At 39.3% G+C, this 13,419-nt stretch overlaps 1 protein-coding gene across 1 annotated transcript in view; it reads left to right on the plus strand.

Moving 5' to 3' along the window:
* Nucleotides 1–13,419, plus strand: part of POLR1A (polymerase (RNA) I polypeptide A, 194kDa) — a gene marked incomplete at its 5' end in the record, with an annotated part of 32,154 nt that overhangs the window by 2,915 nt on the left and 15,820 nt on the right. The window contains 15 exons of the mRNA XM_009080241.1: nucleotides 680–765; nucleotides 869–978; nucleotides 2,490–2,576; nucleotides 3,253–3,355; nucleotides 3,809–3,974; nucleotides 5,106–5,279; nucleotides 5,485–5,607; nucleotides 6,408–6,635; nucleotides 8,718–8,972; nucleotides 9,326–9,517; nucleotides 10,341–10,484; nucleotides 10,948–11,131; nucleotides 12,406–12,488; nucleotides 12,596–12,754; nucleotides 13,078–13,176. Coding sequence (XP_009078489.1) covers nucleotides 680–765; nucleotides 869–978; nucleotides 2,490–2,576; nucleotides 3,253–3,355; nucleotides 3,809–3,974; nucleotides 5,106–5,279; nucleotides 5,485–5,607; nucleotides 6,408–6,635; nucleotides 8,718–8,972; nucleotides 9,326–9,517; nucleotides 10,341–10,484; nucleotides 10,948–11,131; nucleotides 12,406–12,488; nucleotides 12,596–12,754; nucleotides 13,078–13,176 — 2,193 coding nt within the window. The remainder of the gene's footprint in view (nucleotides 1–679; nucleotides 766–868; nucleotides 979–2,489; nucleotides 2,577–3,252; nucleotides 3,356–3,808; nucleotides 3,975–5,105; nucleotides 5,280–5,484; nucleotides 5,608–6,407; nucleotides 6,636–8,717; nucleotides 8,973–9,325; nucleotides 9,518–10,340; nucleotides 10,485–10,947; nucleotides 11,132–12,405; nucleotides 12,489–12,595; nucleotides 12,755–13,077; nucleotides 13,177–13,419) is intronic.

The following is a 13,419-nucleotide window of genomic DNA, read 5'->3' on the forward strand; positions in this document are numbered from 1 at the left end:
AAAGGTCTGATACTGGTATCAGGACACTACCTGTGGATGTTGATACTTCTCTGTATGAAGCTGTTTTGAGCTGCAGAACATATTTTGAGAACTCATGAGTTCAGCAAATTTGCAGAATTGTTGTAATTGAAGTCTATTATTCAATATATGCAATTGAATTTTAATTTACATTTAAAGATAGATTCAGGTACATTGTTAGTAAAGGCAAATATTAATGAAGAGGATATTTAAAAGTCTAAGATCCTCGAGCAGATTTGTTTATAAGCCAAGCTTGATTCCTTAATCAGTTGTTTCAAATCTAACCTTAAGCACCTGGTAAATCATATATTCATGAGCAGTCGAAAGAATTGATTTTTATCATACTTTTGCCTCCTTAAATCATCACTAGAGTAAAGCTTTACATTTCAGTACTGACTTGAAAAATGAAGACTATTTATGAGATAAAGAGGAGGGTGGTGAGTACTGAGGGGTGTGTTTCCAGCAGATATAGGAAGATGGTGGAAGAACACTAGCGATCAAGGCCTGAATTAAATTAGTACAGGGGTATCTGTACATTGATACTAATAATGTTCGTGTTGATCGTTAATGTTAATTGTGTAATGTTTAATGAACTCTTCATATAAGGTGTTTTAATTTATTTTTATTGTTTTCGTGTCTTTTTTTTTTTTTTCTTTATCAGGTCAAAAACGTGTGTGAGTGTAGAAACAAGCTGATAGCAGAGTTCTGGAAAGCACATACAAGTTCAAAGAAATGCCCAAACTGCAAGTAAGTTAAACTTAAATAAATAGCTGGTGTGAAGTCAAATACAGTGAGGATTTGTATTAACTTTTATCTGCCTTTTTTTGGTTTTCTTTTTTTTCTCTTTAAGAGCCAGGAGGTCACTAGTGCGAAAGGAGCATAACAGCAAGCTGACAGTTACCTATCCTTCTACAGTGTTACATAAGTCAGGAGAGGAAGGCATTCTGGATGAGCCAGGAGGTAAAATGTTTGTTTTATACTCTGATATGTTAGCACTTATTTTCCTGCATGTAAGGAGCACAGATTCCTCGCAGTGAATATGCACTTGTGACTCTCTTGTAAAAAATGTAAATAAACTAGTAAGCTCAGGAGTAGAGGAGTGCCCAGCTCTATTGAATTTCTATTTGGGAGTCTTCTGTGCTTTTGCAGCTTTGAGTATGTCAGGAAAAGAGTTACAAAATCATGACCTATGTCAACTCTAATGTGGTTTTGGGACACTTAATTTTTGGCAGGTAGATGATTTTCTGCTAGATTTTTTAAACAGACCAACTAGGTAAAAAATTAACTAGAAGGAAGATGACCAACCTTACTTCAGAAAGAAAATCAGGTAATCTTAACTGTTATTAAAGAGTTTCCTTAGAAAGAGGAAACTTTCTAGGCTTAATTAACCTAGTGTTTAAATCACTTTCCCTTTTGTATCCTTGATCCTTTACAGAATGAGATAGAATTGAAGTGGATTTGTGTGTGTTATTTAGCCCTGAGAAAAGGTTGCTTCTCTGTGATTTAAATACGGAGTTGTGGCTGAAGAAGCACAATGTGAAGTGTTCTGTCTTCTGAAATAGGATGGATCGTACAGTTATGTCCATTCTGCACAGCCTGTGTTGCATCTGGGTCTTGGAGCAAGTGCTTTTAACCTTGGCATTGATGCATTTGTGTTTAAGGGATAGAAAGTTTATCCAGATGAATGGGGAATTGAAGTTTCGGTGTGGAAAGATTTGGATTTCTGGGCCTTGGCCACAAGAAAAGTAGGAGACTTTATCTGAGAGAATCCATATTATCCCATATAATGGGAGAATTGCTTTTCCTTGAGGCATGTACTCTAGCTTCCCTGGGACACAAGGGCCTGCAAGAGAAGTGGAAATGGAGACCTAAAACCTGTGCCCTTTTTTAAAAAAAATAAAAATCTTTCTGCTTTTCAGAAGCAAAATCCTGTGTTTTCCTTCCTCTCCAAAGTACAATTAGCCTAGACTCTAACTTAGAATATAGGTGGATTGCTGACTGGTGCTATTGTCTCCTCCAGTTGAGTATTTCATGGGAACCTTTATCTCACTGTTAGGACCTGAATTCCACTTCTGTGTTCCCCTGCTGCAGGCTGACTCTTGATTTGTATTTTGGTCAGTGGATAAGATCAGTTGAAGAAGCGTTCCAGCTCACCATGAGTTAAATAAAGCATTCACTTTAGATGCTAAAATTGAGTCTTGTTTCAGTCAGTTTCTTTGTTATCCGTTAGTCACAAAAATGGCTTCGTTTTTCCATACTGGGAAGGCTCTTTCAGTAGTTAATTTCATACTCCCAAAACAAACATTTTAGTGGGAATTTTAATGTAGATTTTTAATGTAGAATTTTAATGTCAGCTGGTATATTTTGCATGTACTTCCATTCCTTCTCTGAGCTAGAAGCACTTCTCATTGTAAGAGTAACCTCTTGTGATTATGTTTTTAGTAAATACTTTTTTATGTTTTATTTTTCAGGTATTGATGAAAGCCAGTTAGGGAAGAGAGGATACCTGACACCAATGACTGCCAAGGAATACGTCCTGGCTCTGTGGAACAATGAAGGTAATGGTTTTTAAAAGCAATGTAACTTTGTTTTCTGTACTACTTAGTGGACAAAGTCTGCAAATATTCCAGTAGGAACTTCTTGTCGAATCTTTGCCTTTTGCCTTAAGGGCTCCTGGCTGCAGGATAGGGTTTGTGACAGGAGGACTGGTAGCTAGTGGGTGCAGAGAGCTGGATTCAATTAATAACTTGATTACCTGTTCTCAAATTGTGGCTTCCCACAGATCATGACTGTTGCTTACAGAGAATGTGATTTTCATATGGTGCTGCACCTAACACTCCCCACAGTTATACTGGTTAAAGACTGAGAATGTATTCACCAATCTCTTCTCTTCAGTTGTCTGTACTGATTCTGTCTACAGCTGCCAGGAAAAAACAGCAGTTTCATGAATCAGGCACAGTTAGTAGCTGGAAACTTTCTTCCTGCTGTTTGCTTTTTCCTGTTGCTATAGTGTGTATTTCTGTTCAGAGCTGATTCTAAAATACCACATATGTGACCAAAAAACGCGATGACAGTTCTATCTAAAGTTTGCCTAAATGTTTTTATTTTAAACAACCTCACTAGTGTTTGGCTTAGCAGATTCTTTTAACTTGATTGACCAAGTGCATCTGGGGGTTTGGTTTCCCAAACAACAGCAGTGATGATATGTTTATCTTTTCTGTTCTATCATTCTAGGTTTCTTTTTGCGTTCTCTCTTCCCTGGAATGGATCATGATGAGAGTTCAGGATTCAGTCCAGACATGTTTTTTTTAGATCTGCTTGTGGTTCCACCTTCAAGGTAAAATTTTTCCTCCAAAACGTTTGAGAAATCATGAGGTTTAGCACACACTTTTTACAGGAGTTGGAGGTGCAAACAGCTATAGTACAGACACTGTCTGCTGAAGTGTCATGGAGTGTGTAAATAATGAAAATGACAGTAGAAATTGATGATAAGTTCTGTTGTAACTTCAAATGAGTTTGTTAGAATACTGAAATACTAATTATGAAAAAAACTTGTTGTATTAGTATTTTAAATGGTTATAGAATGTTGTAACTGTATAGTACTGGTAGAATTGCTTGTTAAGGATCATTCTTCTTTTATGACTGTCCCAGTAGAGTACATGAATTTTTAAATGCTTACTGTTGGTTTGTTTGAATTATTTTCATGCACTGGAGACTTAGCTTAGAATGAGGTTTATGATGCTGCTTTTCGGTGGCTTTAATCTTCTAAAGTAATTTTGATGTGCCATAGGTATCGTCCCGTAAATCGTGTTGGAGATCGGCTGTTCACTAATGGTCAGACTGTGAACTTGCAGGCTGTGATGAAAGATGCCCAAATAATAAGGAAACTCTTGGTTTTCATGGCAAAAGAACAATGTCAGCCAATAAAAATTGCCGAAGAAAACCAAACAGTAAGAGTTGTTGCTTATCTTTGCTTTTTTGGATACGTGGGTTGAGTTCAGGTCTCCTGTTTTTGCCTGGGCTGTTGGGGCATGTGCCAGTGGAGATGTTATTCATAGTTGGGGTTGGTTTTTTCATTCCTCTCTTTCCTTTCATCTTCTTGGTGCAAAGGGAAAATACATTTTGGTCAGATTGTTTAAATCATGGCTTTTGGTATTAGATTAGTGTATGTTTCTGGAGAACAAAATATGTACAGCACTAACAGTTCACGATAAAACTTTGCCAGTGTCTCATCGCATCAAAAATGGTGCAGGGGAAAAAAGCCACTTTAGCTTCTAAGCCTAGCAGGGCCAATTATGATCATGGTTATTTTTTGACCATCTAAATAGAACAGAAAAAAATCACAGATAAGATTTATTAATGTTTCTCTGCTGCTGACCACTTCACATGGTTGTACAGTGGTAAATAATAACGTATGTCAGCTTGCCTCCTCGTTCCATATTTGTCCATCAGTTGTATCATTCAGGCTTCTTTGATACTGGGCATAGTTTTCTCTGAACTTGATTTACATCAGAAATGTAAAACATTTTGAAAACATTTGTAGTTACTCAGAATATAGCCACTAGATGGAGATCATTCTTCAGCGTGTGACTGACAGGAGGTTAATGCATTTTGAATGTGACTGGTGTACAGACTTCAACTGGAAACTAAGTGATGTAGGTGATATTTGCCTTATTTTTATCTAGGAATATAATTTTCTAGTTACAGTGATTCGTAGCACACACTGACTAACCAGTTACATTTAATTTGGAAAGAGGACTGTTACCTAGCAGGAGATGGTTGATTAGCGGTCATTTTTTAAAACCCCACTGGAATGTGTAGCTGTGGTGTTTTCCAAATCAGTTTCTAAAGCTTGACAGCAGACCTGGCTGAGGCTCTTGGTTGTAATAACTTGAAAGTTAAATTTGCATTGTTAGTTCTTTAGGATTTGTTTTTTAAAAAATTAGTTTCTTTAGTGAGGTGTAAAATAATGGTGAATGTTTCATTTTCTATATTTAATATTATAATCAATACTATAATTTCAGTCTGGTAAATAGAAGATATTTTTTGTGAAGTCAAGTCCAAGTTTCTAATTTCTGTTTCTGCAGGTGACAGGAGAGGATAATGAGCCTCTGGACCGTTCTGTGCTGGCAATAATTCCAGGACAGAGCATTGCAGATAAGCTGTACAATGCTTGGATACGTCTTCAGAGCCATGTCAACATTGTGTTTGATAGTGACATGGACAAACTGACAACAGAAAAATACCCTGGTATCCGTCAGGTGGGTAGCAGGCAGAATCGTAGAGACACTGGACCTTGTCTGGCACAGACAGTTAAAACAAGAGAAGCTGGTGGAATAGGAAAAAAGTGAACTCTTCGTGGTTAGTGTGTGGGCATTTTCATCATGCTCATCACTGTAGTATCTGGAGAATCTGTCTGATGGTGCATTTCTCTCACGTTTTAATCACTGACTTCTGTTTTCAAAGCTGCTGGAGAAGAAGGAAGGGCTGTTCCGCAAGCACATGATGGGAAAACGTGTGGATTTTGCTGCCCGATCAGTCATTTGCCCTGACATGTACATTGGCACCAATGAGATTGGCATTCCTATGGTGAGAATAAATCAAGGACTTTCTTTCTGATGTAGAGGGGACTGAACTACACTGCTGACACTTTCAGCTACATAGCAGTTTAAAATGTAGAGATTTTTGGACTCCTCTGGAATCCTTCCTCCCCAGCGTGCCCTAGCTGTATGTTACTAGTGTGCTAATAAGGAAGGAGCATTGAAGAGCAGGAAATTCTTACTGTTATACTGAACCTCATATCTGAGATTTTTTTTTTTTCAAAAGAAAAACTGTGCTTGTTTCCTGGGGTTAGGAGTTGGTGCAAACTTTCTAAGTAGATCCTGTTTCTCCTGTGATCTTTGTACTCTCTAACAGCTGTGGCAGCCTTTAAGAAAAAGACCATAATAATGTCACCAGCTTCATTAATCCTGAAAGATTCTGAACCACACAGAGCCTCAATTTGAGCTTTTTCATTGTATCATCTCATCTCCTTGCCTGTTGGTAAATAGTGGGCCTGGTGACAATGTGCTTTTTCACTGTATTTGTCATTTGGTTTGGGGAATCTAAAATCATCCTTTCATTTCTGTAATTGCTAATTGAGTTTTATACTGCAGTGGGAAATTGAAAAATGGACATTGTTTTTTATTCTTACAGTAGAGGATTTCAAAACAGATAAGTGTTCATTTGGCATGAAAATAGATTGAGGAGGAGATGCATCCAAGGGCTTAAAGTAATTTATGTTTACATTGTATCAGTTAACATTTGACTCTATTTTATCAGTGGCTTTTACAGTTGTAAGCCAAAGTTGAACAACATGTTATTTCTTGCCTCTTTCCCCTCCTGCCTAGGTATTTGCTACCAAACTGACTTATCCTCAGCCAGTCACTCCCTGGAATGTCAAAGAGCTGAGGCAGGCTGTCATAAATGGCCCAAAGGTCCACCCTGGGGCCTCCATGGTCATTAATGAAGACGGGTCTCGCACGGTGTTGAGTGCAACCAGCCTGACCCAGAGGGAGGCCATCGCTAAGCAGCTCCTCACTCCTTCTTCAGGCGCTCCCCAGTCAGGACTGAAGATTGTGAGTATGACAAAGGGATTGTCAGAGCCTTCCTGCACCTATGGTGGGTTTGTTTTAAATAATTATACTAATTGTCCCACTCACCAAGACTGCCAGGACAAGATGATCCTGTCATTTAATAGGTGGCTGAGAAAAAGTTGAGGGGTGGGGAGAAAGATACTTTTCCAAATTCTAAATCCCATTTTTCCATCATGAATTTTACTCTTTCTTTTAATACAGTGTGTGGCATTCATCTTGCCAAGACATGGAGTAGTCTTGCTTTTGTAGCTAGCTATTCTTGAGATGTTTAGCAGTATGGAAGATACAATATTCCTTTCACTTTATGTTTTTATGTCCCTCTGCCTCCCTGTCCTTAACAGCAGATTTTCACTTTTTTTTTCCCCCGCTCCTTTCGAAACATTAGGTTCTCTATTTGGAGCAGTTTTTTGGTGGTAGTTCTGTAGGCTGAAGTTCAGTGTACTTGTAGAGTAGGTACAACACAAGCAGTTGATGTGACTTGTCTTCTGGGAGTGGGGTGCCCATGAGGATGCACAAAGTAAGAGTCCTCTGTTCTGTGTCAGTTATGCTGGAAGGGACACTGACCTGGAGTGCTTTGTGTTATAGCACTGACTGCTATAACCTGGGATCCATCTTCCCATTGCCATCTCATTTTACAGTTGACAAAACCTTTAGATGGGATGTTAGCAAAAATTTATTCCAAAGAGTTGTGAAGCTGGAACAGGCTGACCAGGGCAGTGGTGGAATCAGCATCCCTGGAGGTTTGTACAGAACGTGTACATGTGGCACTTAGGGGCATGGTTTAGTGGTGACCTTGGCAGTGTTGCGCTAACAGTTGGACTTGATAATCTTAGAGGTCTTTATCAACCTAAGTGATTCTATGTCAGCTGTTTTTCTCTGTGCTACAGCTTAATCAGCCTTTGAAACTTCTCAACCATATCTCCATCTTTTGCAAAAGTTGAGAACTTACTGTTCAGTTGCTGGGGCAAAAGTTTTGGTGTTGAATAGTTTTTCACGTTGTCTGTTGTGTATTACCCCTGTAGGAGCATAGTAGAGATTTAGTATTTAAGACTTGAGTATTTCTGTGATGTTAGTTCTCTCAGAACCTGTCACAGAGGTAAATATAACAGTATTTAGACTGTGCAAAGAACTTATACTCCTGTTGACAGTCACTTAAATGGATATATGGGTGTTACTGACTGAGAAATTGAGACTGTTTTGAGAGAGTCTGTTCCAGGTAAGAATATACTGTGTTATACCCAAACCTGAAAAGGTTTGGAGAAGAGAAGGTTGCATGGAGACCTCATAGCAGCCTTCCAGTATCTGAAGGGGCCTAAGGGAAGCCAGAGAGGAACTCTTTGTTAGGAGCTGCAGTGAGAGGACAGGGGCAATGGGTACAAATTGAAGGAGGGGAAATATAGGTTAGATACTAGGGAAAAGTTTTTTTCTGTGAGGGTGGTAAGATACTGGAACAGGTTGCCCAGGAAGGTAGTAGATGCCCCAGCTCTGGCAGTGTTCAAAGCCAGGTTGGATAAAGCCTTAAACAACCTGGTCTGGTGGAAGGTATCCCTGCCTAGGGCAGGGGGTTGGGACTAGATGATCTGTAAGGTCCATTCCAATCCCTAAAATTCTATGAAATTATAACTCAGAGATCCCTGGCCTCTGCTTCAGCTACGGGGTCATATGACTTGTCCTAGGATGTCCAGGGCTGGGGGTATGGTGGCAGGTATCAATTCAGGGCTTTGGATAAACAGCTTGTTTTCTCATTTACAAATGGCATCATTTTCTTTCTGTCTCAGTCTTTGATCCCTATATTGCCAAGGGACAGGTGAGATTACTGGAACGTGGCTTTCTTGCAGTTAACTCAATTTGATCACTGTGGTTTGTGGGAGTTAATGGAGAATATGTGGTTTGGTGGAGAGCAGAGGGCAGTCAGGGGCAAGCAGTCTTGATTCTCTCCAAGTTCTGTGCAGGACATTAATACTAGAAAGACAGTGTTTTGTATGTGTGTGTATTTAAAACTGCAGTCCTTTCTGAGCCACGCATGGAAATGCCTTATAGGCAGCAACCAAAATTCTCTTGCAGGTGTGTCGACATATTAAAAACGGAGATGTCCTTTTACTGAACCGCCAGCCCACTCTGCACAGACCTTCCATCCAGGCTCACCGTGCCCGAATCCTGCCCGGAGAAAAAGTGCTGAGGCTGCACTATGCCAACTGCAAAGCTTACAATGCTGATTTTGATGGTGATGAAATGAATGCCCATTTCCCACAGAGTGAGCTGGGTAGAGCAGAAGCCTACACCTTAGCCTTTACTGATCAACAGTATCTTGTGCCAAAGGCAAGTAGAACTGTCAGATAGATTTTTTCCTACATGAAATCACTTTTGGTTTTATGTTTGTTAAATGAGATAATTAAAAATATTCAATTTATTTATTTTTAGAGATTTATTCATGATTTCTCTTCTGTTTCTACATGTGATTCTGTTTGTGTAAAGAAGGCCCAGCACATCCAAACCATCTCATTCCTTTGAATGTCAGTGTCCAGAAGAGGTTTACTAGAGAGTTGTGCTGAGATGACAAGTTCCTTACAAGTTACTTTTACAAAGTGATTTTATCCAGGGAGATTAGTTTTGTGAACTGGTAGCACATGGCTTATTGTCTCCCCCAAACCTTTTTCTTGTTATGTCTTTAGGATGGGAAGCCACTTCCTGGCTTGATCCAGGATCACATGATTTCTGGAGTCAGCATGACAATCCGGGGCTGCTTTTTCACCAGAGAGCAATACATGGAGCTTGTTTACCGAGGCCTGACAGACAAAAAAGGAAGAATTAAAATCTTTCCTCCTGCCATTATGAAACCACAGCGATTATGGACGGGAAAGCAGGTAGTTTATGACTTACTGGGTCAAAGAATGCTGCTGGTTCCAAAGTAAGCAGAATACTAATGCTAACACTAGTGCTGCTGAGTGTATCTCAAAAGCCAGAATCCCATCGTCTGATCAACACCACTTAGATCTTGGTGTGTTTGATCCAGCTGTGAGAGTCATCTTTCATTTGAAATGACAGAATTAGAATAGTACTTTGAGGTGCTGCTCTGCACAGTAGTGCGGAGAGAAGTGTAATGGTGTGGGTCTCAGGCATGGCAGCAGGAAAGGAATTTGTTGATCATAGTAAACTAGGTTATGCCAGTGAGTGCTTTTAAATCTCTGAATTTAAAGGCTGTAGTTAAGTATTCTGGTGTTTGACTTCCTGGTTGAGGTCATCATTAGGTTGATGTAATATCTGTAGAGTCCAAGTAACTGCTCCATTTTCTGCTATTTAAGAGAGTTTAACATTCCGTCCAAGTATTATGGCTTAGAGCAGAGTAGGGAAAATTCTCTGCCAGTTTTTCCTGTAAAGCCCAAGACAGCTCTAGTTTGGGTTTTCTTTAATTTTTGTAAAATTTAGATCTAATTATTGGAAAAATCTTTGCTGCCATATGTTTCTGAATAATTATGTGTCTCAGCCCATTGATCTTTCAAAGGCTGGAGTAGCAGGAGGATATTCCTGTCTTGTCAGATTTCCAAGCTTTCAGAGCTTTGTTGTCAGTGGAGAAAATACATACAGGATGTTACTTGTCTCCTCCATTCCAAATTCTTTAAGTTGATTCTTTTAGCTGAATTCTTTTAATTTCTTATAGTTCCTGACACTCTTCCTGCCTCTTTATAGGTTGTTTCTACATTGTTAATAAACATCATTCCAGACAACCATGTTCCACTGAATTTGACTGGGAAAGCTAAGATTGGTGGGAGAGCCTGGGTAAAGGGACCTGCAAACAGATGTCTAAATCTTGATTCAATGTGTGAATCTCAGGTATGCAACGACTCCAGGGCAGCAACTCTGGAGGTTGGGCTGGGCTGTGTTGTATTCAAATGGTGTGCACAGTAGAGGGATGGGAAGGGCAGCAGGCAGATGACAAAGTTAAAGACATATTTAGCAGCAGTTACTGCCAGAAGGCGATGATTAAAGGATAGGCCTAGAGGTCAGGAAAAACTCTCTGTTCTGATCCTGAGTGATGCAGATTCCATCTGCTTTTGTTAGGCCATGTGTCTTCGTTGTTGGACTTTATAGGTGGAAAATTACAGATGGTGCTGGAAGTTTTATTTCTGCTATAAAAATTCTGGAAGTACAGATAATCTAACCATATTTAACTCTTCACCAATATGTGACTTTTTAAACTTAAACCTGTTTTCATAGTTTTACACAGAAAAACCTGTAGAGGTCATAGTAAGATCAAGATTTCTGTTTTCCTGAATAGCTGTGTTTTATTTTTCAGGTTGTTATTAGAAATGGGGAATTACTGTGTGGAGTCTTGGACAAAGCTCACTTTGGCAGCTCTGCCTATGGCCTGGTCCATTGCTGTTATGAAATCTATGGGGGTGAAACCAGTGGGAAAGTGCTGACATGCCTGGGACGCCTCTTTACTGCTTACTTGCAGCTGTACAGGGGATTTACACTGGGTGAGTGACTGCAGGACTAGTTCACCCATGCTGTATTGCAGCACCTCCTGAGGTATAAACTGGACATTGTTTGGCATAATACATGCTAAGTAAATAAAATTTTGCAAGACTGCCCTTGAGTGGGACAGCTGCTTGCCAGCCTTTCTTTGATCTTTTGTTTTTTTTTGTTCTGGTTAGTGCATAGTTGGCCTTCTGAGCATAAAGAGAAAGTACAGTCTTGAGTATGTCCAACATGTTCTCTCTTCTGTCCTGCCTAATCAAAGTGTACACAGTCTAAATGTCTTGTGTTGAAGTTTTGTTTAGATCAAAAACTATGAATCTGTTACCTTTACTCCTCTGAGAAAGAATTACTGCATAGAAAGCAGAACAACTGATAAAGCAAGATGGAAGAACTTAGAGGGGTTATTAGTCAGGTCTTGCCTATCTCATTCTTCTGTAAAACTTTGGGTAAATGTTTGACTTTTCATTACAGTTTGCAAACTCACGCAAGGGTTATGGAGGCACAGTCAACTGTTAGCAGTAGTGAGGAACCAACAGATTGCTGTGAGCCAAGGCAAAGGGAAGGATATCTTTTGAAGTGAGGAAGGTGATTAATTGACTGTAAGACATGGAAAATATGTCTTGAGAGACAGGGTGCAAAACCTAGTTAGGAAAAGATAACAAGCCTGGGATCAGTAGGTAGTTAAAACAACAAAAAAAAAAGAGAAGTGGGACTGGAGCAAGGGTATGGGATTTGGTGTTGTGACACAGCCACTGCAGTGACCATTTTGTCTAGACTCCTTACGAACAGCTTCTAGGAGTTAGGGTTCCAGTCTTTAATTTGTTCTGTTCTCCTGGTCCTGTCATCACAAGGGTCTATATTTTGAGTTTATCTTTTTGAAAAAAAAAAGCTAGGAAATACCAGATTCGGCAAAGTTCAGCTAATAGGATCTTCAGTGTGGATGGAGGAGGATGTGGCTAGCCTGTAAACCATTTGTTTGTGCAAGTGCACCAATTCAGATTTTTTAGACACTGTTGAATTAAGACTTCTTAAGTTAGGAGCTGATTTTGCACCCTCAATGCTTAGTTGATGTTGCATGGTTTTTTGATGTCTTCTCCATCAAAAAGCCACTCAAATTTTTTTCTTAGCAATCTGCAGTTAGCCTGAGTTTAACAATTATTATAACTTTAATTTTGACTTTCTTTTCCAGCTCTTTGCTCTCAGACTGAATGTGGTTCATTCCTTGATTCTTTTTTGCTTTAGATCTTTGTATTCTGTCTGTCTTCTTTAACAGGGATTGAAGATATTTTGGTTAAACCTGAAGCAGACCACAAAAGAAAAAAAATCATTGAAAGGTCAAGGCAGAGTGGTATTGAAGTAAGTGTGGTTTGCAAATTTTTTTTCCTTCCATAATTAACAATTTTGAAATCCTACCCTGCTTAATCATGTATTAACACCTAAAAACCTTCATGTTTTACTTTCAGGCTGTTAGAGCTGCTCTTAATTTGCCAGAAACAGCATCCTGTGAGGAGGTCCAAGGGAAATGGCAGGATGCCCATCTCTGCAAAGACCAGAGGGATTTTAACATGGTTGATATGAAATTCAAGGAGAAAGTAAACAATTTCAACAATGAAATTAACAAGGTTGGTATCAAGGCATCTGTGCATACTGATCTTGTTTGGAGACTTTCTTATTAAGTTAATGTAATCTCAGTGAGGGGTGTCTGACTTCTGGAGGCTGAAGCTTTCTATCTGTCCCCAGCATGAGGCTTCACGTAATGCCTCTCCACCTCAGCCTTGTCCTCCCTGAGTAAGAAGATGGGTTCATATTCCAGATTCTTTGGAAGTTATAAAATGTTTGTTGGTTACTCATTTTTTCACTTCGTTGCAGCCTTCAATAGGAATTGCTTTGGTTTATTATTTTATTAATAATGCTTGGGTTTGTTCCCTTCTCCATAACTCTTTAGGTTTGTATGCCCCTTGGTCTCCACAGGAGATTTCCAGAAAACAATTTGCAGTTGATGGTACAGTCGGGAGCCAAAGGATCCACTGTAAATACAATGCAGGTAATGACAGCCAGAATACTTAGCAGCTACATGTGTTGATGTGATTTGTCCTAGACTGTAAGCTCTTGGGAAGCTCTTGTGGGATATCTTAACACCAAGCAAGATTTTTATTCTGGACTTCGGCATAGGAAAAATTTAGAAGAATGTAATAAAGGCCTCAGTGGGTGATGAAGGAGTCAGTGTTTATTATAATCTATTTTTGAATCACTTCTCAGTACATTGGGATATATTGAAACAGCTTTT

The sequence above is a fragment of the Acanthisitta chloris genome, unplaced genomic scaffold, assembly GCF_000695815.1.
Source record: "Acanthisitta chloris isolate BGI_N310 unplaced genomic scaffold, ASM69581v1 scaffold16158, whole genome shotgun sequence".
NCBI classification, from domain to species: domain Eukaryota; kingdom Metazoa; phylum Chordata; class Aves; order Passeriformes; family Acanthisittidae; genus Acanthisitta; species Acanthisitta chloris.